Here is a 25,841-nt window from a genome sequence, read left to right as displayed (position 1 = left end):
AACACTGGTCATCTGTATGTTTTTGGGGAAATTTCTATTCGGATCCTCTGCCCAGTTTTAATGGCACTATTCACTTTTCTGCTCTTGAGTTGTATGAGGTTTTTATATATTCTATTTCTTCCTTCAGATGATCTTCCCTACCCAGGGGCCAAACCTGGGTCTCCTGAGTTTCAGGCAGATTCTTTACCATCTGAGCCACCAGGGAAGTTCCCATATTTTTTTTGGATATTAGCCCCTTCTCAGATATATGACATGCAAGTATTTTCACCCATTTAATAGTTGCCTTTTCATTTCATTGATGGTTTCCTTTGCTGGGCAGAGGCCTTTTAGTTTAATATAGCCCTGCTTGCTTATTTTTTGCTTTTGTTCCTTTGATTTTGGTGTCAGAACCTCCTGACTTCTTCTGTGACCATGCATAGGAGCGTACCAATCACTCTAATTCTGCCTTACTTAGCAGGGTCAGGAGATTTCCTTAAACATTCTTATTGTCCTCAAATATGTATGTGTGGCTTTTGTGTTGTGGCCCAAAGGATAATTTCTCATAGGGATCTATTTATTTACCTACTCTCTTTCTTTCCTTAATGAATTGTTAAGCCTCAGAAATCACCAGTTATGCAGGGCAGCTTGAGAGACCTGGTATCTCACAGTGGGGCATTTAGTCATCTAGTATCAGGGAGGCAATGAAAAGATGAAGAGAGCATGCAGTTCCTCTAGTATATGCCAGGAAGACTCTCATCTATTGGGTTGACATAGGCTTCTTACAGCCACCTGATATGCCATACAGCACCATCACGCACCACACCACATGGCCTAGTACACTCACTTGCATCGGCTGGAGTCACCTGCAGAGGTTTCTTTTCCTATAAGGCTGTGTATTGTTCATGGACCTAGAAACTCAAAACATTATTCCTGCATCGGGGATGTCTGAATTATGTCACAAGCCAATAAAATGGAGGAATACAGATCCAAAAATTGCTTATTTAGTGTTATTCATAAGGCCTTCCAGTTCACCTTTGAAAGCAATTTCCTGTACGTACTCATATAGGGTTGATTTTGAATTAATTGCATGGTGGTAGGAAAGAGACAGAGAAGGCAATGGCACCCCACTCCAGTACTCTTGCCTGGAAAATCCCATGGACGGAGGAGCCTGGAAGGCTGCAGTCCATGGGGTCGCTGAGGGTCGGGCACAACTGAGCGACTTCACTTTCACTTTTCACTTTCCCGCTTTGGAGAAGGAAATGGCAACCCACTCCAGTGTTCTTGCCTGGAGAACCCAGGGACGGGGGAGCCTGGTGGGCTGCCGTCTGTGGGGTCGCACAGAGTTGGACACAACTGAAGTGACTTAGCAGCAGCAGCAAGAAAGAGAAGGGGGCAGAGATCGATTCTGATTGCGTATGGGTTGATACTTATTGCTCATAGATGATGAGAACATGCAGTATCTCTGTATTATTTTTCAACTTCCATGTGTTTTGATCATTGTCATGATGTTTGTGAAATGCAATCTGTTTGGCGAGAAGCTACAAGGTCAGGCCCTTGTGCACATGAAGTGCTCTTTTAGCTCATTAGTCTCTGGAGAGCAAGAAAACAAACCTCATAGTGCACAATGTGCATCAGCGAGACGGGGTCAGAGGTGCTCTGGAGATGCAGTTTCATCCTAAACTTTGGGATTTGTTGAAAGATATTGAGAGAAGAATGGAATGGCTATATTTATGAACCACATTATCTAGGAGAAGGAGGGTGAACTTGGCATTGGTTGGGGTGGGGCTGAAAACCTGGGAGTGGGTAGACAGTGACAGGAAACTTGTAGAGAGTCAACAGCAACATAAGTTGTATCTAAACCAAAGCAAGGCTGATGGGGGATGGATTGAAGAAACAACAGGAAGTGGAGTCTTACTAACTGGATGCATGAGGGAGAAGGACACAGCCAGTAAAGAGACGACTCCTGATTTTGGAGTGGATGGTGGTGACGCCACACAAGATAGGGAACCAAAAAAGAAAAGAAGGTATTTTGGGTTTTTAGAAAAGACAAATTCAACTTGGAACAGTTTGACTATGAACACTTGAGTGTGCCAAAAGCAGCTAGATCTCTGATGAGAATCTGCTTGGTTACCACTAAGGGTTGGTTCTTGATATTGCAGGGTAATGAACTCATTTTTGCAAGAGTCAAAAATTAAGATATACTCACCAGAGACTGATATCCTGATATACTCACCATTCTACAAGCTAGAATGCCAATCAGAACTACAGTGGGAACTATAATGGTCAGGGTAAAATACCAACACAAATTAGAAAGCAGAAAGTATTCTTGAGGGATAGTGATGCCAGAACAGATGTATTTTAACTGGGGACCTCAGAAGACCCAGGTGAAAAATAATAGACTGCAGTTTCATAAATCTCCCAGAGGAAAACAATGTGGTTGACTTTGCAGGTTTAAGTCCTCTGTGGCATAAAAGGCTGAGCAAATCCGTATGCTCCATGGAGCACACAGGTGATGGAAAAGCATAGATAGGGATTGGTGGAGGCAGAGGGCAGAACCGAGGGAGGGCAGGAATCTAGTGCAGCTCTCAGCCTTCAGTTGCCCTCCCAGCGGCCCCCCTCGCCGCACCCGGGAGGAGAGGCAGTAGCACCAACTGGCTTGCTCCTGTGGCTGCCACCCACCGAACCTGTCCCAGGACAAGCCAGGCCCTTACCCATGCTCGCGGCCGCACTGGACCCACGACAGTCGCCAGGTGGGTGCTACCCACGCCAATTTGACCAGTCACGAAGCTGCGGCTCAGAAAGGCCGAGTGGCCTGCCCTGGTTAAGTGGTAGAGCTGCTGTGTCTAAATAGAGAATTTATGCCCTTGACCCTGACACGGTGCTGCGTTTTGACGTCCTGAGACTAAGCAGCTCTTCTGACCAGCTCAGAATCAAGCTGATCACTAACGAAGACGGGTCCTCATGGATAGACCGCTTCTGCGTGTCAGCCACTGTGTTCAGTGTCCACTGATTGATGTGATGTGGATGGCCAACACAACACCCCCTGGTTTTCTGATATAATTCAAAGAATCCACCAGTAGATGGCGCAGCTCCACTGGGTTTTCGAGTTATACGAGGCTCTGCACACTCACGTTGACATATATTCCTCCCACGCCCTTCGTGTGTCCCAAGGCCTCTCTTCACTTTCTTATCTTGCCCTTATCAAAACTGGCTGTGCACGGATGACTGTCCCTGTCGCTGAAGGCCTTGGCAACACAACACCTTTAGGGCTTTCTGATGTAGTTCAAGGAATCAACCAGCAGGTGGCGCTGCTCCACTCAGAAATCGGAAGAATGTAATCGGTTCCTAGGTTATTTATTTTGGCTGTGCTGGGTCTTTTCTCTGGCTACAGCCAGCCAGGGCTACTCTTGGTTTCAGTACGTGGGCTTTTCATTGCCGTGGCTTCTCTTGTTTCGAAGCACAGGCTCTAGGGCCAGAAGGCTTCAACAGTTGTGGCTACCTGGCTTCGTTGCTCTGTGCCAAGTGGGATCTTCCTGGACCAGAGATGGAAGCCTTGTGCAGTGAACTGGCAGGATATTTCTCAACCACTGAACCATCAAGGGAGCACTGGAAGGTGAAATCTTAATTGCTGGATAACCAAGGAAGTCTCACAAGTCATGGATTTAGATGCAAGGACATATGACAGGGGCTTGGTTGCAGAAACAAGATATGAACTTGTCCCCTGGGACCAGAGGGGAATCTGCCACAGGGTGCAACTGATCAGAATCGTGCAGAAAAGCCTGAGCTGAAAGTCAGGAAACCTGGATGCTAATCTTGGCTCTCCCACCCATTAGTTTTGTAGTTTTTGGGTACATCACTGTAAGTCCTTTTTTAGTTCATTTAAAATACAGTTTACTTATGTCAACCTCTCGACTCTCAAGATATCGGGGAGTAGTGCTTTTCAAACTCTAATGTGCACTGGAATCACCAGTTATTATGAAAGTGTAAGTCCTAATTCAATAGGCCTGTGGTGGAGGCCTGAGAGTGACAAGTTCCCAGGTGATACTCATGCTGCTGGTCCCTGGACCACACTTTGAGTAGCAGGCAAGCGTCCACTACAGAAGTGGCTCAAGGGCTCTCACTGCTGGTGTGGAGGCCAGAGGCAGGACTCTAGTCACCAGTCCCTCCCCAGCTTCAGCAAGAGCAGCTTGTCTTTTGATGTCCTGAGACTGAGCAGCTCTTCTGACCAGCTCTGAATCAAGCTGATCACTAACAAAGACGGGGTCTTGTGTACAGACCACTTCCACGAGTCAGTCACCGTGCTCAGTGTTCAGTGATTGATGTGTATTGGTTCACATGTTCCTCAGAGAACCACGGAATTACTCACCATCTCGCAGATGAAGTGAACGACAGAGAATCTGAATGTGCTCAGTCGCTCAGTCCTGTCTTACCCTTTATGACCCCCCATGGACCATAGCCCGCCAGGCTCCTCTGTCCTTGAAATTCTCCAGGCAAGAATGCTGGAGTGGGTAGCCATTCCCTTCTCCAGGGGATTTTCCTGACCCAGGGATCGAACCCGCCTCTCAAGCGGGTTTCAAGCAGATTCTTTACCACTCAGCCACCAGGGAAGCCCAGAGAGTCTGAAGGACCTAGCCAAAGTGACTCCGCTCAAGAGTCTGGGTTCGAACCCAGCTAGTTTCCCCTCCCAAGTCTGCTCCAAGCACCATGTACCTGGTGTATAAAAGGTAATGACAATTTCCAGTACTTCTGGTGTTCTAAAAAGTCCCTGGTGACTTAAGAGGGTACCCTGCATCGCAGATGTATTTGCAAATCTTGTGGTGTGCATAGAAATCTGAAGCACATAGTCAGTTCATAGATTCTTATTTGCTCAAGATCTTGCACCTCCTATAACTTGAAAACCTGTATATCTCGTCCTCATGGTTTGTTCATTACAGAAAGCAAATTCTGCCAAAACTTGGTGAAGGCTCCATGCTCCAGTCCAAGGCTGGCCAGTGCTGGTGGCTCCCTTGAACTATATCACAAACCCTGTGGGTATTGTGTGACCAAGAACTTCACTGACAGAAGCAGTCATGCATATACAGTCAGTTTTGTTTTTTAAATTGAAGTACAGCTGATATACAATATTGCGTTAGTTTTAGGAGCAGAGCAAAGTGATTCGGTTTTATATATGTATATTCTTTTTAAAATTTTTCTGAGTTATTAGAAAATAGTGAATATCGTTCCCTATGCTTTACAGTAAATCCTTGTTTATTTTATATATAGTAGTGTGTATACGGGAGAAGGCAATGGCACCCCACTCCAGTACTCTTGCCTGGAAAATCCCATGGACGGAGGAGCCTAGTAGGCTGCAGTCCATGGGGTCACGAAGAGTCGGACACGACTGAGGGACTTCACTTTCACTTTTAACTTTCATGCATTGGAGAAGGCAATGGCACCCCACTCCAGTATTCTTGCCTGGAAAATCCCATGGACAGAGGAGCCTGGAAGGCTGCAGTCCATGGAGTCGCTGAGGGTCGGACACGACTGAGCGACTTCACTTTCACTTTTCACTTTTCACTTTCATGCATTGGAGAAGGAAATGGCACCCCACTCCAGTGTTCTTGCCTGGAGAATCCCAGGGATGGGGGAGCCTGGTGGGCTGCCGTCTATGGGGTTGCACAGAGTCGGACACAACTGAAGCGACTTAGCAGCAGCAGCAGTGTGTATACCTTAGTACCATACTCCTAATTTATCAAGGGTTTAATTTCCAAAATATACAAACAAATCAGGAAGCTTAATATAAAAAATGAAAAAAATGGGCAGAAAAGCTAAACAGACATTTCTAAAAAAAAGACATAGATGCTAAGGGGATGAGAAGAGAGGTCTTGGGGCACAGAAAGGGAGTGGGAGGAAAGGGTGTCAAGATGAGGTTGTAGAGCCTCTGCTTTAGCCATAAGACTGGGATTCCCAGGGTGACAGAGACTGCCTTTCTGTTAAATTTGACCTTGGGGAAAGGGCGCCCGGCAGGGCAAGGTCAAACTGCAGTATTTCGCAGGCGGCATGTACATGGAGAGTTGCCATCATCATGAAGTCATAGAAAATGAGAAAACAGAAACCTAGAGAAAATAGTCTACTGGTCTCAAAACATCAAAGAGAACTGAGATGTTGCTTCCCTGGGGCCTGCACTACTGTGCCTGTAGGCCAGGAAACGGGTGCAGCGAGGCACGGTGCCATGCCCACATGCCCAGCGCTGGTGATCCGTGGAGCTGGAACCCACCTGGCCGTTCATTCCTGGGCTGGGGCTCTGCCCTCTGTACTCCTGGGTGCAAAACCCTGTGGTAGAGAGAGGTAGGAAAAGCAGGATGGAGAACACTCCACGGGGTCTGGGTTAAGGATGTGCACAACATCTGAATAAAAAATGCTTTAAAAAGTGCTCAGATCTGCCGTGGTATTCACCTGGAAACAATTTTTGATAAGACTTTCCAGAAGAATTGCCTCGAGAACATCGATGGAATTACCTTCCAGTTGTGTCTGGGGCATTCATTGGAATTCCTGCCACATGTGTCCTGACATTTCTTTTTAATCTACACCATGTAAAAATGCAATCTTTGGCTGCCAGTCTCTGGGAACTGGGCAAGTCACCTATGGCTCTGCTGGTCCGGGTGGCCAGGCTGCTCTGAGTTAACCTCGGACCTGGAGCTGGCCGTAGCAACGACACCCCAGATTACTTCCTGGGTACACGAGGGGTCGCATTCCTCCTGACTGAACCCTCCCATGAGCCCTGCACCTATTATGCTCTCACATGGTCTGTGTGGGCTCCTCTGACTGGTCCATGGGTTCGGTGCTCAGGGCCTACTTTGGGGTCGGGCGTGGAGAGGAGCCCAGGAAATATGTCTTGCCAAATGAGCGGCTGAGGGTCTCTGAAGAATCGCCTTCCCTGAGGCCCTCTAGGTGCCAGTGTGACCCCATTATCAGGGTGAATGTTAATGAGCTACACGGGATGTGTGGCATAAATTGGGGTGTGGGAGGCAGGGGAAGGAGGGATTCCTGAGGAGACCTTGGATTTCTGGGTAAGGGGCAGGAGGGATTCCTGAGGAGACCTTGGATTTCTGGGTAAGGGGTGTTGTGGGTGGATGAGCAGTGGCGGTTGCTGCAGATGGACCCTGTGGTGGCCACAGAGAGGGAGGGCTGTCATGGCAGCCACTGAGGGAAGCCTCGAGAAAGGCTTGGTGACCAGGCAAGGGAGAAGCTGGCATGAGGTAGCCTTGGGGACTGCTGTGCAGAAGAGGTAGAGGCTCCCAGGTTCAGTGCTGAGGTGGAACACAGCCTCAAGATAATCAGGAGCTTCTGCCACTGTCAGCGGGGCAGTGGGGAGTGAGATTGTCTCTGAGTGCGCAGGGTTGGGGGGGATACCCAGTGCCTTGGTGGGGAGCTGTGGCCCATGGAGGCCTATTGTTTGTGGAGGTTGGGAAAGTCGGTCATAGGCCCCAGGAGGCGCTCTGGCCAGAGGGGAAGCCCCACCGTGCTGGCTTTCATGGGTAGGCACTGTCTGAGCATCTTCCTCCTGCCTGGTTGGGTGTGGGGGGCAGCAGAAGGGCTGGAATGGGCCTTCCTGGAGGGGCTGGGCAAGTGGGTGCAGGGAGCTGAGAGCTGGACGGGGTGCAGGGTGCAGGCTCAGAAGCAGCCTCAGGCCCAGGACAATCATGGGTGCCAAGAAGGAGACCCAGAGGCAGCGAGAACACTGGGCCAGAAGCCACAGGCTGTGCCTGGGCCCAGATGCTGAGTGAGCCCTTAGCTCAGGGTGGTGGAAGTGAAGGAGCAGAGCAGGAGATGGCAGGAAAGACACAGCAGGAGAGGTCTGGCTGAGACCAGAGGCTGAGGCTAAGGAGGGAGAGCAGACAATCATCTCTTGGGGGGGCTGAGGGTGCCCAGATAAGGGCTGGGGAGGCTGAGTGCTCTTCCTCCCTGCCTGGGTAGGTGAGTGCAGGTGTGGAGGTGGGGTCTGAGCTGGATCCTGGTCTAAGGGTGGGCAGAGTCAGGAGGCAGACAGGGAGGATGGGGAGCAGAGAATGAGTCCCTCCAGTGGGGTGACAGGACCCTCAGGGAATGTCAGGGCCAGGCCTTAAGATCTGCCAGTAGCTCAGAGCCTTGGTCCTGTCGTGGGACTCTGCTTCAGCACAGGTCTCAGCCACCCCACGACCTGATGTTTCTGTTTCTGTGTGCAGAAGAGGGCCCTACCTTCCTTCCTCTGAGGTGGGTGATGTGCTCCTCTGCAGGCCTCCCTCCCCCAGCCTCCGACCACCACCCCACCTCCCTCTGCAGCAGTCTCAGAGTCCCCACCCCGGGCCCTGTGATGGGACAGCTTGAGTCTAAGGTGGAGGGAAGGGAAGCTGGTCTCTGGTCCCCAACATTGATTTTCTTCAAAACGGGAACCAACCTGGCTGCCAGGGAAGCGATAGGTCCCTGCCACCTGCTGCTGTAGAGGGGCCTCCGGGTGACACAAAATGATCTGCAGACGGTCCATTTCACCTCACCTACCCCAGCCCATCCTTGGGGTTCAACTGAATTAAGTGCTTTCTAACACCAGGCTTTAAAATAAAGAAAACGCTTAGCTGTCTGGTTATTCAAATAGTTTGTGAATGGGACAAACTGGGACAATCGCTACCTCTTAGGCCAGGCCCGTGCTGCTGACTTCTCATCACGGGAGCAGCACTCAAGTCAGGGCCTGTCTCAGAGCATCTTCTGAACAGGCCACCATCCCTGCCATGACCCCACCCACTTATAGCCCTCAGGATGCTCCCCTGCCCCAGCTTCTGGCCACCAGAGTAGGGTGCGCTCACCCCCAGCCCCTCTCCTCCAAGGGGGCACCACACCAGAAACAAGAGGCCTCCAGTTTTTATTTTATTCAATTCAAAGAATATTTTTTATTAACTTAGACAGACACAAGATTTGACAACACTGGAAACAAGAACATTTCTCTGACCAGACTGTGCTGACGGGTGCAGAGTTCATCACACACAGAAAAGGAACAGTGGTCTTATTCAAGTCAGTGATTGTGTGTAAGCTCCACTGCCTGAAAAACAGACTGCAAATAAAGTGCAAAGAGAGCAGCAGGGGCCCACTCGGGAGATGAGGAAGAGGCGGGAGAGCAGAAGCAGCAAAGGACTCAAGATCAAAACGGTAAGAAGAGCAGTGGCAGGAGCACGTGCTGAGGACGTGTCCCCGCCCCTCCCACGGCCAACATCTTCGGGGCGGACAGCCCCAGCCAGAGCCCCACAAGGAGCGGGGATTCTCTGCAGGTGATGAGGGGTCTCTGAGCCCAGGGCCCTGACTCCAACATACTTTCTCCACTTTGGGAAGCAGCCTCCCAGGGCCCAGGCAGCTCCAACAGAGCCACAAGCCCGGGAAGGACCGGGAGCCCGTCCTGCACTGCACACCAGCTAAACAGCTCTGCACCCTCTGCAGCACATAGTCACTTGTGTGTACACAAGCAATCACACACTTGTGCACAGACACACACCCATTCACAAAAGCATGCTGACACGTGTATTCACACACGCACTCACACCCGCACATTCACACACAAACATCTGTGCATTCATGCATCTGCACTCATACCCACACACTCATCCACACACCCCCTCACACACTCACACACTCAAGCCCTCATGCATGTGCATACATACTCGCACATACATGCCCACACACATCCCACACTCACACATGCACTCAACATGCGCGCTCACACACACATTCACACACAGGCACGCACATATTAAGTAAAGACCCTCCCTAGTGCCCTCCTCAGGTCCTCTCAGGCTGGCCCAGGAAGAGGCTGCAGCTGGGGATCCAGCCACCCAGAGGGTGAGACCCGAACTTGAAAAGGGCACATTTACGTATCAGCCCCAAGGAGGCCCCTGGTCCTCCGCTCCTCTCCTCCCCTGCAGCCCATGTCACAGTCTCTCGGAACTCCAGGGATGAAGTCCAAAGGCTGGCAGTCTCCCGGAAGTGGTCCTGGAGGGACACAGTTGGGGTGGAGGAGGGGCCACCAGGACCAGGGGTTTCCAGGCAACTTGGCACAAGGGAGGAAGCCACAAGCGCCCTTCCGTCTGTGGGAATCTGCGGGGGGCATGTGGTAGCCCGGGTGCAGCCTCAGGCCTCGGGGTGAGGCAGGGAGAGCTCTTCAGCTGGGACCTGGGTGGCTGAGAAGGGCACATGGTGTGAGGCTCAGCCCCTCTGTCCCAGGGGCAACCAGGCTGCTGTGGTTCTTAGTCCCAGGAACTGAGGACCAGGACCGCGAGCAATCAGTGAGGGGGCAGATGTGGATCTGGGATGGGGGTGAGGCTCCCCCGCTCAGTGCCGCTCCTGGTGCACCAGTCAGCAGCTCAGCCAGGACCGCTGCAGGCCCATCCAGAGCAGATGCTCCTGTGTGATCCTAGCAGGAGGTCAGCCTGGAGACAGAGACATGGGGTCATGCGTGGGTCTCAGCTCCATCCCACCCACTTGTATCCCTTCCCTCCTATTACACTCGGCCCCAGGAGCCAGCCAACACCCCCACCCAAGCTGAGAGGCCTGTGCCACTCAACACCAAGGAACCCCTGGTTAAGCCTTGGGTGGGGCTTGGGTTGGGGTGGGGAGGTCTGTGTGTAAGGACCTTGCTCCCCAAGGGGTTCTTGGACTCATCTCTCCTGTGACCATCTCAGCTTAGACTGTCCCCTGGTTCTTCCCAGTGACTTGCCATACATTCCACCTTCCCTGCCACGGGCCTTTCTCTCTAGGCCCCTTGGGAGCCTGTGCTCCCCTCCCCCATCCCACTGTGCCAGGTCTCCCAGAGACTGGGGGGCAGGTGGGGAATGCAGGCCCGGAGGCAGGTTCAGCTCCCCCACTTCTGATCTATGTGACAAGGGCAAATGTCTCCCTTCCCAGAGCCTGGCAGGTGGGGAGAACAGAGCTCCGCCAGAGTGTCTCTAGCTCTGTACTTCCTTCCCCATGCCAGAACCTGACTACTAGGTCACTCCCCCCCTCAGGCTCTCTGCCTGGAAAGCCCTTCCTCTCCTGGAGGTGGGGGGGGTGGTCAGGCCCTTCTCTTGGTTGCTCCCCAGGCAGCTCTAGGGTCAGGGGTGCCCCAGGCAGGGATTTGACTCTCTGGACAAGACCACAGAAGGGGTGGTTCACCTATAACACCAGTTCCTGCAAGAAAAACATGGGGACTTGAGAGTTGCCTCCTCACCCAGAGACGTCCCCGTCTCCCCAGTTGTTGCCTACCCTACAAGCCTCTTCTCCATCTGCTCTCCTACCCCGGCCTGACAGCTGCCCTCCACTCAAGGAGACCCCCATTTTCCCAAATCCTTTGGGACACAGGGGCTGCTGGAGGCTGTCCAGGACTGGAGCAGCACATTCTGTGGCACCAGGAGGGCACTGGTAGAGGGTGGAGGGATCGTGGCTGAGACGGGTCAGGGCTGGGAGGAACACGTCTTTCCCACTCTTCCCTGTCCCCTGATGCAAGGCTTTGGAGGGGGGAGGGGAGCAAGAGAGACAGCAGGAGCAGGCAGTGAGCAGTCCCAGAGACCCGCCAAGAGGCAGTTTTGTAAAGGGCTGAGAAAGAGACAGACCTGGGCTTGGGCCAAGAACACAACCATCCCTCCAGGCTGCCTCTCGAGGCGTGGAGGACAAGGGGGCCAGCATCCACTCTCTTCCAGGGCTTTCTCAGGGCCTCTCCAGGGCCATTTCCCTCCATTCCCCCGTGTTCAGGTGACACTACCGGGGCCGTGGGCAGAGGTGATGCCCAGGAAGCCGCCTCTCATCCCCAAGTTGGAAATTTGACAAGGTTGTCCAGAGGGCCTGTGTGCACCCTGCCTTGCCCGCTCTCGGCTCGGCAGCTTTCCAGGCTGGCTTCCACGAGTCCCTTCCTCCCCCAAGCCGCCCAGGGGCTGGATATCTAGATGCCATGGCAACAGCCTCCCTCCAGCCCGCAAGTCCAACCTCTGGCCTCCTACCTTTTCGGTCAGGGTCAGTCATTCATGTTTCTAATGAAGAATTTCTTCCTTCTGCTCCCCGCTTCAGCCAAAGTGAGGCAACAGGTCGGCTGCACTCAGATAATTTTCTTGAGTTAGACGGAAAGGGCCCTTTTTGCTAGTTTTCTGTGCAGTTTGTCACCAGCCGCGACGTGGCTGGCCGGAGCCGGGGCTCGGTGGCTACGTCTTCCGCGGAGGTCTAGGGCTTAGAGGCCCGGGCTGCCCCTTCCCCGGCACGTCCCGGCGGCCCCCGGCCCCATGATCCTTCATGCTGATGCTCCTGCCATCGCTCCCGGATGGAGGTGGTAGTGGGCGTTCACTCGATCCTCACCTGCAGGCGCACGTTGAGCATCACCGAGGCCACGATGTAGAAATAGGGGAAGTTCATGCGCAGACGCCAGGCCAGGTCGAAGAAGGTGATCAACGTGCGCGTGAGCCCCTTGCAGAAGGCGCCATAGGAGCCGCGTATCGCGGCTGAGCGCGCCAGCCGCACTGCCACGCCCGACAGGGCCGCTGCTGCCGCCGCCGCAGACAGAGCCCCCGACCCCGCCATGGGCCTGGGCCGGCGCGGGCCCCGCAGACCGACCACAGCACGAGCTGGCGGGCAGGTGGACTCGATGCCTGGAGCTCCTGGCATACAGCATTCAAGTCTCACCCCGCCCCTCCCCGCCGCGCCCTACCGTCGGTCTCCCCTCGAGGGGTGGTCTCCCACTGCCGCCTCTGCCACATCCAAGCCAGGCCTGAGCTGTCCAGGGACAGCTCCGCCCCCTTGCCTGCACGCACATTGTCGACAGCCAGCACAGTTCCACCCCTAACATGGCCCCGCCCCTTGCCGGGTACCACAGAGCTGCTGCCAGCTACTCTGCCCCACCCCCTCGGGATCCGCCCCTCCGACAAGCCCCGCCTCCTCCTGGACTCCCAAAAAGAGAGCCGGAGGGCCTGAATGGTTTGGAAGGCGCTGCCCCCCAAGGATCCTTTTGCAGAATGCGCTATTCTGCAAGCAAAGCCCACCCGGAGCGCTCTGCCCCTTTACACCATCCCCTTCCCTGTCTCCGCAGAAAACAGGGGCAGTCAACCCACTGTGTATTTATGTGCATGTGTGTGTTGGTCGCTCATTCATGTCCGAATCTTTGCGACCCCTTGGAGTATATAGACCGCCATGGTCCTCTGTCCAAGGAATTCTCCAGGCAAGAATACTGGAGTGGGTAGCCATTTCCTTCTCCAGGGCATCTTCCCGACCCTGGGATGGAACCCAGATCTCCTGCTTTGCAGGTGGACTCTTTACATTTTGAGCTACCAGGGAAGCCCCAACTTTTCTTTAATTCATAATTTTCGCCCCTGGTAACTCTGCACTATAGAGTTTCACCAAATCCACACACACATTTTTTTCCCTTTCTGGTATATTTGCTTGATGCTGTGTATTTCTCTATTCTTGAATTGCCCCATTGTCCTTACCTTTTACCTGTTGGGGAGCAAAGACTTTCCCTCTACTGTCTTAGCTATATACACTTCATAGGTCAATGACAAAAAACCGACAACATGCAGATTAACAGAAAATGTATATACACTTCTTAATTTTTAATATTATTTCAGCATGGGCATCATAAGAAAAAAAATACCCAGAAAGACAGTGAGATTTGAGATCTTATAATGCCACTTTGCCAGGGATAGCAGAGGGAGGATGTAGGCAGTCTAGGAGACAGTAAATGATTTATAGAAAAATGAATGACTCCTTAGAAGCATAGATGGGAGATTTGATAGTTTGAGACAGAGTTGTTTGGGTTTGGTGTTGACTTCTAGTTCTCCTTGACTTCCCTGGTGGCTCAGACAATAAAGGGTCTGCTTACAATGCAGGAGACCCGGGTTCAATCCCTGGGTCAGGAAGATCTCCTGGAGAAGGAAATGGCAACCCACTCCGGTATTCTTGCCTGGAGAATCCCATGGACGGAGAAGCCTGTAGGCTACAGTCCATGGAGTCACAAAGAGTCGGACACGACTGAGGGACTTCTAGTTCTCCTGTGGTAAGACTCAATATTTCCTGGTTGTTGAAACTTCCAAGGAGGGGGTTTATGACAATTGAGTTCCTTTTAGAAGATCTGTCATTAGGCAAATAAGGGGATTTAAGAAAAAGTTGTTTTTTCAGATGCTGCTGTTGCTGCTAAGTTGCTTCAGTTGTGTCCGACTCTGTGCGACCCCATAGATGGCAGCCCACCAGGCTCCCCCGTCCCTGGGATTCTCCAGGCAAGAACACTGGAGTGGGTTGCCATTTCCTCCTCCAATGCATGAAAGTGAAAAGTGAAAGTGAAGTCGCTCAGTCGTGTCCAACTCTAGCGACCCCTGGACTGCAGCCTTCCAGGCTCCTCCGTCCATGGGATTTTCCAGGCAAGAGTACTGGAGTGGGGTGCCATCACCTTCTCCTTTTTCAGATGACTTCAGCTAAAAATAATCAGTGTAACTGAAGTGGCATATTTTGAGGTGGCACATACTAAACTTCTTCATACCTCATAGTGATTTCTAAACACTTGTCTTAATCCTTTGTTTGCCCTGGATACTGCACAGAAATCACTCAGGTTTTCATTTGCCCTCATACATGGCATTTCTTACTGGTGTGTTTAAAAGCCCCTTTGTAGCTTCATTTCATCTTTATTCTAAACCAAGTCCAACCCAAACTTGACCATGTTTTCAAGACTATTTAGAGAAGTAGAAAAATCCTCACGTCTCCTTTTAGTCATAACTTTTTAAAACCTGTCTGCAAGAGGTAGAGTCACCACGACTCCATCCCAGTTTCACAAGGAGGGCTGATCTGAGTATTAAGGCTTTCTCAAAATGCCTGTTCAGCACACTTGAACATCTCTATGGCATCCATGTGACTTCTTAAGAAACCCAACAGATTTATATACACTTATTAGACAATTGTCCTACCTACATGGTCAAGGGAAAAAAGGCAAACTTGAAGCATCAAGGACACTAAAAGAAGTGGTATGGACCCCGATTAATCTATGGTTCAGTTTACCACCCATAAACGTATACCCAAATTCTATATTTGTGAATACATCCTTCAGAAGTGAAGGAGAGAGACTTCCCTGGCGGTCCAGTGGTTAAGAATCTGCCTTTAAATGCAGGGAACATAGGTTCGATCCTTGGTCAGGGAACTAAGATCCCACATGCCTCAGAACAATGAGCCCATGTGCCATAACTAGAGAGTCTGTGTCCTGCAAAGAATCCCACATGATGCAACAAAGATCCTGCATGCCGCAACTAAGACCCAACACAGCCAGATAAATAAATAAAGTTAAAAGCAATGCTACTGTAAGTTTAGAGAGTTGTTTCTGTAAACATTAGTAAAATATTTACTGGCAAAAGACCTTTTGTAGCTTTAAAACATCATTTTACTACAGACTGCATTTCACTTACACTGAGGAGTTAATGTCACCAATATCACAGAAACTCCAAGTTATCGGGTGATTTTACTTGCAAGTTATTGCCATAGCCTGAGCCCTAAGGGCAGATCACAAAATTAGGATGAGGAAGGGTTAAGGACTGAACCACGTTATCTTCTGAGAAATACCCCTCTGTTTACAGCCAGCTGTATAACATTAACACTATCAGGAGTAGGGACAAATTCTGTTGAGTAAGGGACAAGTGGGAAAGTAAAATATTCTGATTTGATCGGACTCACCTTGGTTATGAAACGTATCCTCCCTATAGGTCATCTGGAATTGCCCAGAACATTACCTTTCTTTCATTCAATTATTCTTTAATGCCAGGAATTGTTCTAGGTGCTAGAAACATAGCAGAGAACAATGCCAAAGGAATCCTTGCCCTCAAGAAATTGACATTCTTTTTTATTCTGGCAAGTGTAGTCATGGAGATGTTGATTTCTCTGTAGCAGTTTCTCAGTGACCAACCATTAGCTTCCTGGGAGCTGAGAGAGAGGCAGGTATGGTGGTGGTGGCAAGCAACAGCTTCCAGATCCTGAGATGAAAGTTCCAATGAACAAATCCAGCGAATTCCCCTCCCCACCTTCCTGACTGGCAGAGCAGGCAGCTTCTAAGATGGGCAGGTTTGGAGATGTGACTCTGAGAGTTGCTCCTAAAGGACCAGTCAAGAGTCACATCTCCAGGCCTCCTAGCAATTTTCCCTGGAAGCCTATGCAATCACAACAGAATACGATGTAAATATGCAGCACACAACCCAAGGAGCTTCACGTAACAGCCCTGAGACTAACCCTATTTTCTGGAAGCTCCGCATTTTATGGAATCCTGAACATTAAAAAGTGTAAGAATAAAATTTAAAAAGAAGCTGATATTTGAGTTGAGGGAGACTGGCAGTACATTTGTAAATAAATCAGTAAATAAGATTTTGCAGCTAGTGACCAGGAATATCAAGAGAATAGAGCAGTATTTGAATATATGATAGGATATTTCATGGTAGAAGGAGGAGAGAACAATTTTATAGAATCCTGTAGGGAAAAGAACTCTAAGATTACATTTGAGCTGAAATCCAAGGGATTGTGGGAAAGAAATAGCCATGGAAAAGCCAGAGGAAGAGCATTCCAGGCTGAGGAAACAGCGATTGTGAAGGCATTGAGGTTGATTCTCCCTAGGGACTGTTGATGAGGTCTTTGCTTAAGCTCTTTTTGGTGGTAACATATTTTTTTCTGCAAAGAATGATGCAAGTCAGTAAGACAGGGGTATACATATGATTAAATAGTATGCTGTAGTTGGAAGTATGGCACCCCACTCCAGTACTCTTGCCTGGAAAATCCCATGGACAGAGGAGCCTGGTAGGCTGCAGTCCATGGGGTCGCTAAGAGTCAGACACGACTTAGCGACTTCATTTTCACTTTTCACTTTCATGCCTTGGAGGAGGAAATGGCAATCCACTCCAGTGTTCTTGCCTGGAGAATCCCAGGGACGGGGGAGCCTGGTGGGCTCCCATCTATGGGGTCGCACAGAGTCAGACATGACTGAAGTGACTTAGCAGCAGCAGCAGCAGTTGGAAGTAAGAGACTAGATGTACACACAGCAACATAGGAAGATCTTGACCAGTGCAAATGAAAAAAAGTAAGAAACAGGATGAGACCTATAATAAAGCACCATTCTGGTAAAAATAAAAATACCTACATGGGATGTTGAAAGTCAGGTTCTTCACTGTCGGAAAAAGAAGTTGCAAGTAAGCAAGAAGGAAGGCAAGAATAAACCCTGAGGTCCTGGCCCACACTTTGAGTAGAAGGCTAAGTAACATGCCATTTTATAAATCGTTCATAGTTTATGTATCTATGAAGCTCCTCTTCCTAGAGTTAATGGGTGCTACTACGTGCCAGGCACTGTTTTAGGGGCTTATTGATGGACATACAGGTTATTTCTAGTGTTTGCTAGTACAAACGGTACTGATGTGAACATGCTTCTACTTGTCTGCTGATGCATATGTGAGTTTCTCTATGGTACACACCGAGAAGTGATATCCAGAGTCAAAATGTATGTGCATCTCAACACTTAACAGCTAATTCCAATTTGTTTTCTAAAGTGTCTACAGTATTGATATGCCTTTCATCAGTGGATGAGAGTTGTACTAGCACATTCTTTCCTATTCTTGATATAACCAAATTAAAATCTGTGCCAATCTGACACATGTGAATTGGCTTGTCATTGTCAGTTTAATCTACATTTCTCCAGTTACTGATGAAGCTGAGTGTGTTGTCAACGTCTATTGGCAATTTGGTTTCCTCCTCTAACAACTGTTTCTTTCATATGTTCTATCCAGTTTTCTATTGGATTGTTTGGTAGAAATAAAATTGATTTTTACATCTAGCACCCTTGCTAAATTTTCTTATTAATTCCAGAAATTAATATCTGATTCTTTGTGCTTTCTAAGTAGAAAATGCTATCATCTGTAAAGTATATATATATAAAAAAAGAATGATTGTTTTGTATCTTCCTTTCCAACCCTAAAACTGATTTTTGTTGCATTATAAACCTTGTTAAAACCTTTAGTCTCAGGAATTTCCCTTGTGTTTATCTTGATCTTAAAGATTATGCTTTTAAAGTTTTACCCTGGATAGTTCTTACTCCAAATATCTACCTTCCTAACTCCCTAACTTCCTTCAAGCCCTTTCTCAATTATTATTTCCTAATGAAGCTTACCCTGACTACCCTATTCTAAAATACGACTCACCAATCCTCCCCAGCACTCCAGAACTTCATTGCTTGATATATTTTTTTCCATGGCACTTGTTACTTTTCAACATACCACATGTTTTACTTTTTTTTTCGCTTTTATCATCTACCCTTCCCCCACCACAAGAAGGTTAGTTCTAAGGACCAAGGTTTATTTCTCTTTGTTCACTGATTTATTCTAAGTGCTCAGAAGAGTTGTCTGGCTCATAGCATTCAACAAATATTAATTAAATGACTATGTAAATGGAAAGTATTGGGCAGAGTGACTGGATGGCATAGTGATATAAGCACTTAATAAATAGCAGTAGTGATTAAGAAATAAGTCCATGATAAATTACCATTGGGGTCCATAAAGGGAGTCAGAATATAAAAGGCAGGTATCAGCCATTCCTAAAATGTTGCATGCCCATCCATAGGACCACACACACTTTACTCAAGCAAGTCATTACTTCTGGGTTTTGTTTGCATTTGGTCCCATTCTCATGCCCATAACCACTTGCAGGCAAGGTTCTAATCACAGTCTCTCTGAGAGACATTGCTGCCAGATGTGGAGGCCAGAAGGAAGGCATTCTTTCTCTAATATTGGTGGTGGCAGACTAGTTGCAGGCTTCAGGGTTGGAGGTTCCTGCAGCTTTCCTGAATTGCACCCTTACCTGTCAGTCTCCAGCACTGGGGTATCAGGAAAGCTCTATGGGTTTGGCACAGTTTCTTGCACTGTGCTAATTTCTTTGTGGTATCCACAGTCCCTGACCTTTGCTCCTCCAGACCTTAAACAGATTAGTCAACATCTAATTCCAGCATTAGGTTTTTTTTCCTTCTTGAAATGCCTGTAATGTTTTCTTTTAAACTGACTGGTCTCTACTGATTCAGGGAGCAAGGCAGACAGGGTCCTACCTTCATTGAACTTCTAATAAGAGGGATATGGCCAAGGGAATAGGCAGTTACCACATAGCATGATGGGTCCACTGGTCAGTTTATCAGTCAGTCTGTAAAAATTGATGAGGGTTTAAGCCAGAAAAATGGACAAATGTAAGCACTTAATAAATAGTAGTAGTGATTAAGAAATAAGTCCATGATAAATTACCACTGGGGTCCATAAAGGGAGTCCAATGGACAAAGAAAAATAGACAAATGATACTCAGTGTCTGGAGGAAAGGGAAACAGCAAACAAACAATGAAGAATGAATAAACAATTCAAGGCAGTGTATGTTCACAGGAGATTTTCAGAATGCTGGTGTCTCTGAGCACCTGTGGTATGTCTGGGCACCCTGACAGCTGACCCAGTGTAAGGGATCCAAGATGAAGTTACCAAGACAAGGGCGCACTGGGGTGTTGGGCCTTATTGTGAGAGCAACTAAAGAGTATTAAGTGAGAATCAATTTAGAAATTGCAGAGTAAGGACAAAGATATCATATCAATAATCTAACCTTCTACCATAAGACACTAGAAAAAGAAGAGTGATCTAAACTCAAAGCAAGCAGAAGGAAAGAAATCAAAGATCAGAGCAGAAATAAATGAAGTTGACAATAGAGAAGAAAGGGAGAATATAAATGAAATCAAAAGTTTGTTCTTTGAAATGATCAGGAAATTAATATACCTTTAGTTAGATCCACCAATGAAAGAGGAGACTCAAATTGCTAAAATCAGGAAAGAGAGGACATCCCTGTATATAAAAAGGACTATAAGAGAATGATATGAACAACTGTATGCTACAAAATTAGATGACCTAGAAAGACAAAAATGATCAAAACTAACCAAAGAAGAAATAGACATTTAATTGTATAAATAGGTCAGTACTACAGTATATGAGGGCTTCCCTTGTGGCTCAGCTGGTAAAGAATCTGCCCACAATGCAGGAGACCTGGGTTCAATCCCTGGGTTGGAAAGATCCCCTGGAGAAGGGAAAGGCTACCCACTCCAGTGCTCTGGCCTGGAGAATTCCATGGACTGTATAGTTCATGGGGTCGCAAAGAGTTGCACACAACTGAGGGACTTTCAATAGTATGTGAATTATATCTCAATAAGGGGCTTCCCTAGTGGCTCAGACAGTAAAGAATCTGCCTGCAGTGCAGAAGACCCGGTTCGATCCCTGGGTGGGGAAGATCCCCTGGAGAAGGGAATGGCAACCCATTCCAGTATTCGTGCCTGGGAAATCTCATAGACAAAGAGCCTGGCTGGCTATGGGCCATGGGGTCACAAAGAGTCAGACACAACTGAGTGACTAACAACAACAGTATATCTCAATAATGCTGTTATAAAAATTAAGCATACCCCCCAAAACCCTTATAAGAAAGAAACAGAAAATATGAATAAATCTATAACAAGTAAAGAGATTGAATTAGTAAGTAAAGCACTTCACACAGACACACACACACACATCCAGGTCTAGATTGATTCACTGTTGAAGTCTACCAATCATTTTATGAAGAATGAATAGCAATCCCTCTCAAATTCTTCCAAAAAAACAGAATAGGAGAGAATACTTCCAAACTCATTCTAACTGATACAAAAACTAGATGGAAACAACACAAGAAAAAATACATAACTACAGACCAATGTCCTTTATGAATTCAAAGGCAAAAATCCTCAAATCAATCCAGTAACATATAAAAGAACTGTCTACAATGACTGTATTAGTTTTCTAGGACTGCCATAACAAAGTATCACAGACTGGGTGGCTTAAACAAAATAAATTCATTTTCTCACAATTCTAGAGGCTGAGAAGTCCAAGAACAAGATGTCAGCAAGGTTGATTTTTTCCTAAGGCCTCTTTCCTTGGCTTATAGATGGTTATTTTATTTCCTCGCCTTCCCTCTATCTGAATCTGTGTCAAATTTTCCTCTTATGAGGGTTGATAAGAGGAATTTGATATTGAACTGATATTGAATCAGTGTCATCCTAATGACCTCCTTTTAACCAATTACACCTTTACAAACCCTATCTGCAAATTCAGTCACATTCTGAGGTCTGAGGACTTTAGCATATATATTTTAGGGGACAGAATTCAGTCCATACCAATGACTAAGTGGGATTTATCCCAGGAACACAAGGTTGGTTAAACTTGAAAAGCAATGTTGTACACCATGCTAATAGGATAAAGGCCAAAATCACATGATCATCTCAATTAAAAAAGCATTTGACATAATCCCACAATCTTTCATGATAAAGTCACTTGAAAAACTGAGAATAGAGTGGAAATACCTCAACTTGATAAATGGGAAGGGAACTGCTGGACAGCCACTAGATGCCATGGATATTAAGCTGCCCACTGTCCAGGGAAGGTTGCACATGGAGATATTGTGCACTGTTCCAGACTCCAGAGTCTGGGGCTATTTCTGAGGCTTGTCAGGTGCAGCCTGTAAGAGTTTTAAAGATATTGAGAAAAGTAACAGATTTTACAGGTTCTTGGCCTTCCCAAATCAATAGAAATTAACTAGAGGCCAGACAAGAAATTTAGGCAAGACTTTATTGGGGCCCCCTGCTGCAGTAGCGGGGAGCAAGAACAAACAAGTTCACTTGCTTGCTCACTCCTCGACGTGGGGCAAGCTTGTTCCTTATATAGGGTGAGGGTAGAGTACTCTTGCCTGAAAAATGCCATGGACAGAGGAGCCTGGTGGGCTGCAGTCCATGGGGTCGCTAAGAGTCGGACACGACTGAGCGACTTCACTTTCACTTTTCACTTTCATGCATTGGAGGAGGAAATGGTAACCCACTCCAGTGTTCTTGCCTGGAGAATCCCAGGGATGGCAGGGCCTGGTGGGCTGCCGTCTATGGGGTCACACAAGAGTTGGACACGACTGAAGGGACTTAGCAGCAGCAGCAGCAGAGGTGTGTGCAGGAGTCTGGCTGGAGGGGTGCCTTAGTTTTGCCCTCTCCTTGATGTTATTGTATTCAGGGAGCATGCTCAGTACTCTGCTTTTGCTCCAGATTCTTCTAAAGTGGCAGTTGGGTTAATTTTTGTTTTGTTTTGTTTTGTTTCTTTGTATCTTCTGTTCAGAATTTGCCCTAAATGCTGCTGCTGCTGCTGTTGCTAAGTCGCTTCAGTCGTGTCTGACTGTGCGACCCCATAGACGGCAACCCACCAGGCTCCCCGTCCCTGGGATTCTCCAGGCAAGAACACCGGAGTGGGTTGCAATTTCCTTCTCCAATGCATGAAAGTGAAAAGTGAGAGTGAAGTCGCTAAGTCGTATCTGACTCTTAGCGACCCCATGGACTGTAGCCCACCAGGCCCCTCCGTCCATGGGATTTTCCAGGCAAGAGTACTGGAGTGGGGTGCCATTGCCTTCTCTGAGGTGGGCTACAAACCATAGGGTTGCAAAGAGTCAGGCACGACTGAGTGACTGAGCAACACTACACGATGTTTTACAGATTTTTTTTTTTTTTTTTGGTGAGTGGTTTACTGCTGCTGCTGCTGCTAAGTTGCTTCAGTCATGTCCGACTCTTCGTGAGCCCATGGACTGCAGCCTACCAGGCTCCTCCGCCCATGGGATTTTCCAGGCAAGACTACTAGAGTGGATTGCCATTGCCTTCTCCGGTGGTTTACTGAAGACAACCCAAATCCTCATTTAATATTCTTAATGTGACCATGTCTGCATGGTCCTTTCCCCGCCACCCCGACCCTTGCTCAGCCAAATACTAGTAGGGATGCAATCCAAACTCCCTGCATGGTGCTACATCATTTGATTCTCCTCACTTAGCCACCCTCATCTCCAGCTCACACTTCAAAAGTGTCTCTCAGGACCATGAGTGCTTCGCTATAAAGCAGCAGTTGGCTCCAGCTTCCAAGCAGCTTTGTAGCTTTGCTCAGTCGTGTCCTACTCTTTGAGACCCTATCAACTCTAGCCTGCCAGGCTCCTCTGTCCATGGGATTTCCCAGGCAAAGAACACTGGAGTGGGTTGCCATGCCCTCCTCTGTGTTTTGAGGCCCAAGCTGATGCAAAAGTTTGACTTTTCCACAATATCGATGGTATTGGTTTAACGTTGAACAGAAAACTGTTGCTTAGAGTGGATCACGGAACTCTCTGTGGAGCGTGTGTAGGGGTGAAGAGGTGGTGCTGTTGGGATGTGGGTGGGTAGGGGAGTTCTAGAGGCAAAGGAAAAGAACTCAGGCCCTGAGGGATGGGGCTCCACACCTGGAAGCCCGCCTCCATCCTCAGGGCAAGTTGCGGTGCCATCTTCCAAAACAGGCACCAGGCCCTCCCTGCAGAAGCCCTTGGGCGAATTCGTCTACCCTAAGAGATGCAAAAAAGGATTAGACTGGAAGCGACTTCCGGCATGGCCTCCAGGTTTCCACCTTCATCTGTGATGGGAGGAGCCACGAAGTCCCGCCCACCAGCTCGCTACATCTCAGGGCCCTCCTCCCAGGGGTCTACGCCCAGATTGGCTGGAGGATGGGAACCGTAAAGTTCTTGGTAGAGCAGCCTCAGCCAAGTCCTGTGTGAGGGCCTTACTAGAAGTTGGGCGGTGCAGAGAGGTAGGCACGGCCTCTGGGCAGCTGCTGTGATCAGAGTGCGGCTTGGAGGCAGAGGATTAGACAGAAGCAAGCCTCGTGCCCAGTGTCACGCGGAGCCCAGGCCGCCCTGACTACAGGACTATGCTCCGGTTTATTTCCAGGGCTCTTGCCTTTTGGAGGAAGGTGGACTCGTCGGAAGCAGAGAGGGCGCAGCATCAGAGGCTCCTGGAAGGTACTCACCTCATCCCTTCCTTCCCCTTGAGTATTTAGCGGTGCGTCCCACTCCTAGTTCTAGGCCGCATGAGCCCAGAGGGGCGCTGTGTGTGTCCCAGGCAGCGCCTCCATGTGGGGAGGGGCGTCCGAGTCCCTGAACACAACCCGGAGCCCCTAGTCTATAGTTAATATGTTGATTGAGAAGCTCCCTGGGGAGCCGTGCCCCACCCTTGCATTTCCCCAAATGCCTTTGGAATTTGTGCCTGTGTTATGTGAGTGTGTTGCGACTGCCTTTCCATTCGGGGCATCACCCTGAATTGAGGGTGAATCTGCTATGGTTTCACAAAAGCGTGTATTTGGAGGCAAGTGGACGAATCATACATCTGTCCCCGGTCGGAGGGCAGGGGCCGCGTTTAACTTGCTCACCTTTGTGCCTTAAAAACTTGCCCCAGAGTCTGGCACTGAGGGGTGACCCGGGGAGCATTGAGAAGGCGTCGTTTTGTTGGTGGGAATCCGGTAAAATGAAAAATTTGCTGAGAGAGTGGCGTCCCTGCTCTGGTTGCTCTAATTCTCTTGTGTACTGAGTGCTTGTCTATGGCCAAGCACTGGGCTCGGGCTGAGGGGCATCCACGTGCTTTAATCTTCAAAAATCTCCCCTAGAGAAGTCGCAGGGTTGTCGATCCTTTGGACAGCGGGGTCAGAGAGACACAGGCAGGGAGGAGCGGACACCAGCCAGTGTCACCCAGACTTCAGGCCCTGCAAACGCTTCCCGACCTCTGCGCTCCCGCCGCAGGCGCTTCATGCCATGGGAGTGAATCCACTGTGCGCTCGCGTATGGTGGCAGTTTGCCAGAGACGGCTCTTGAGCAGCATTATTCCTTCAGCAGGGCCCCGGCTTCCAGGTGCCCGAATCTCCCTGCAGCTTCTGCAGGAGTTTGAGCCCCATTGAGGTGGCTGAGTCGTAGCGAAGTTTGCGATGGGAGGCTGCTGCTTAGCTTTTAGCTGACACTGCATCATCCATTAATTCCCCTCCCTTTTACCCAAGGAACAACACAGGAGTCTTTGACAAGTTATCATGTGCCTGAGTGGAAGCTGTCTCTCTTGTATTCCTCTTTTTTCAGTGCTATGATTTAAAATAATAAATGTGGCTCCTCCCCTTTCTTTTTTCTTTTCTTTTTTCAAATTTTCAGGATTTTCTTGGGTTGTGATTCTATAATCTATTATAATCAAAGTATTCCCTAGCCTTCCCCAGTCAGTTCACCCGAGTCTTTGATCAAGCACCTAAGGCATTGTGGTTCATAGCATGGGTTCTGCAGGCTGACCTCTAGGTTCAGATCCCAAATTATGGCTTACTAGCTGTGTTTGTTCACAAAAATAAAATAAAATAAAATAAACCCGAGTGATTCAGATGCACATTTGGGCTAGATTTAAATCCCCAGATCTCTTTATGTGCTTTGTCTGGTGAGTTGCTCAAGAATTTCCAGATCTGCTCTTCATGCTGTTGTTGATTACAGTAAAATTATATAATAATAATTGATACATTAGACTGTCTAGATGTAGATACCACGATAGCAATTAACATATAAGCTCTAACCGGTGGGAGGCACTCACAGTTCTAAGCAGTTGATATGTATGTGTGAATTAATATTTATAACAACCTTTTCCCACCAGCTTTATTGAGATATAATTGGCATATAAAATTGTAAGTTTAAGGTGTAAAATGTGATGATTTGATGTATGTATATATTGTGAAATGTTTACACAATAAGGCTAGTTAATGCCTCTATCACCTGATAGAATTATCTCGTTTTTTGTGGTGATGAGACAGGCTGAAACCTGAGACCCAAGTTGCTGCAGTGCTGCAATGTTTGCACCTGTACACACTTCTCCTTGAGCAACAAAATGCAAAGAAACTGGGACTAAAAATAACTGCATGCATGTGCTGTTGGGGCAAATTCCAGACCCAAAAGATACAAAGAGACCAATAACACCCAACTGTCATTTTTAAAGAGCCTGGAGCACAAGC

The 25,841-nt window shown here is 48.5% G+C and overlaps 2 protein-coding genes across 5 annotated transcripts in view; one reads left to right on the top strand and one right to left on the bottom strand.

Annotated features, from left to right (window-relative positions):
* Positions 1–25,841, top strand: part of CT55 (cancer/testis antigen 55) — a 42,845-nt gene that overhangs the window by 6,635 nt on the left and 10,369 nt on the right. Inside the window, exon 1 of one of the 4 annotated variants that reach the window (XM_025276524.3) lies at positions 23,539–23,835. The exons of 2 other annotated variants lie outside the window; for them this stretch is intronic. In XM_025276524.3, the coding sequence (XP_025132309.1) occupies positions 23,745–23,835 (91 nt within the window). In that variant the 5' untranslated portion in view covers positions 23,539–23,744. Of the gene's footprint in view, positions 1–23,538; positions 23,836–25,841 lie in introns of those variants that run through there. One more of the 4 variants, XM_025276526.3, reaches the window with a different exon arrangement.
* On the bottom strand, positions 10,122–12,746 carry LOC102408679 (small integral membrane protein 10-like protein 2A). Its single transcript, XM_025276527.3, has 2 exons — positions 11,955–12,746; positions 10,122–10,409 (listed from the first exon to the last, which is right to left on the bottom strand). Exon 1 carries the CDS (start codon positions 12,607–12,609, stop codon positions 12,289–12,291), a length of 321 nt encoding a protein of 106 aa, XP_025132312.3. The 5' UTR covers positions 12,610–12,746; the 3' UTR covers positions 10,122–10,409; positions 11,955–12,288.

This window comes from Bubalus bubalis, chromosome X, assembly GCF_019923935.1.
Source record: "Bubalus bubalis isolate 160015118507 breed Murrah chromosome X, NDDB_SH_1, whole genome shotgun sequence".
NCBI lineage: Eukaryota > Metazoa > Chordata > Mammalia > Artiodactyla > Bovidae > Bubalus > Bubalus bubalis.
Note: the sequence above shows the minus strand (reverse complement) of the source record. Positions and strands in the feature narration are given on the sequence as shown.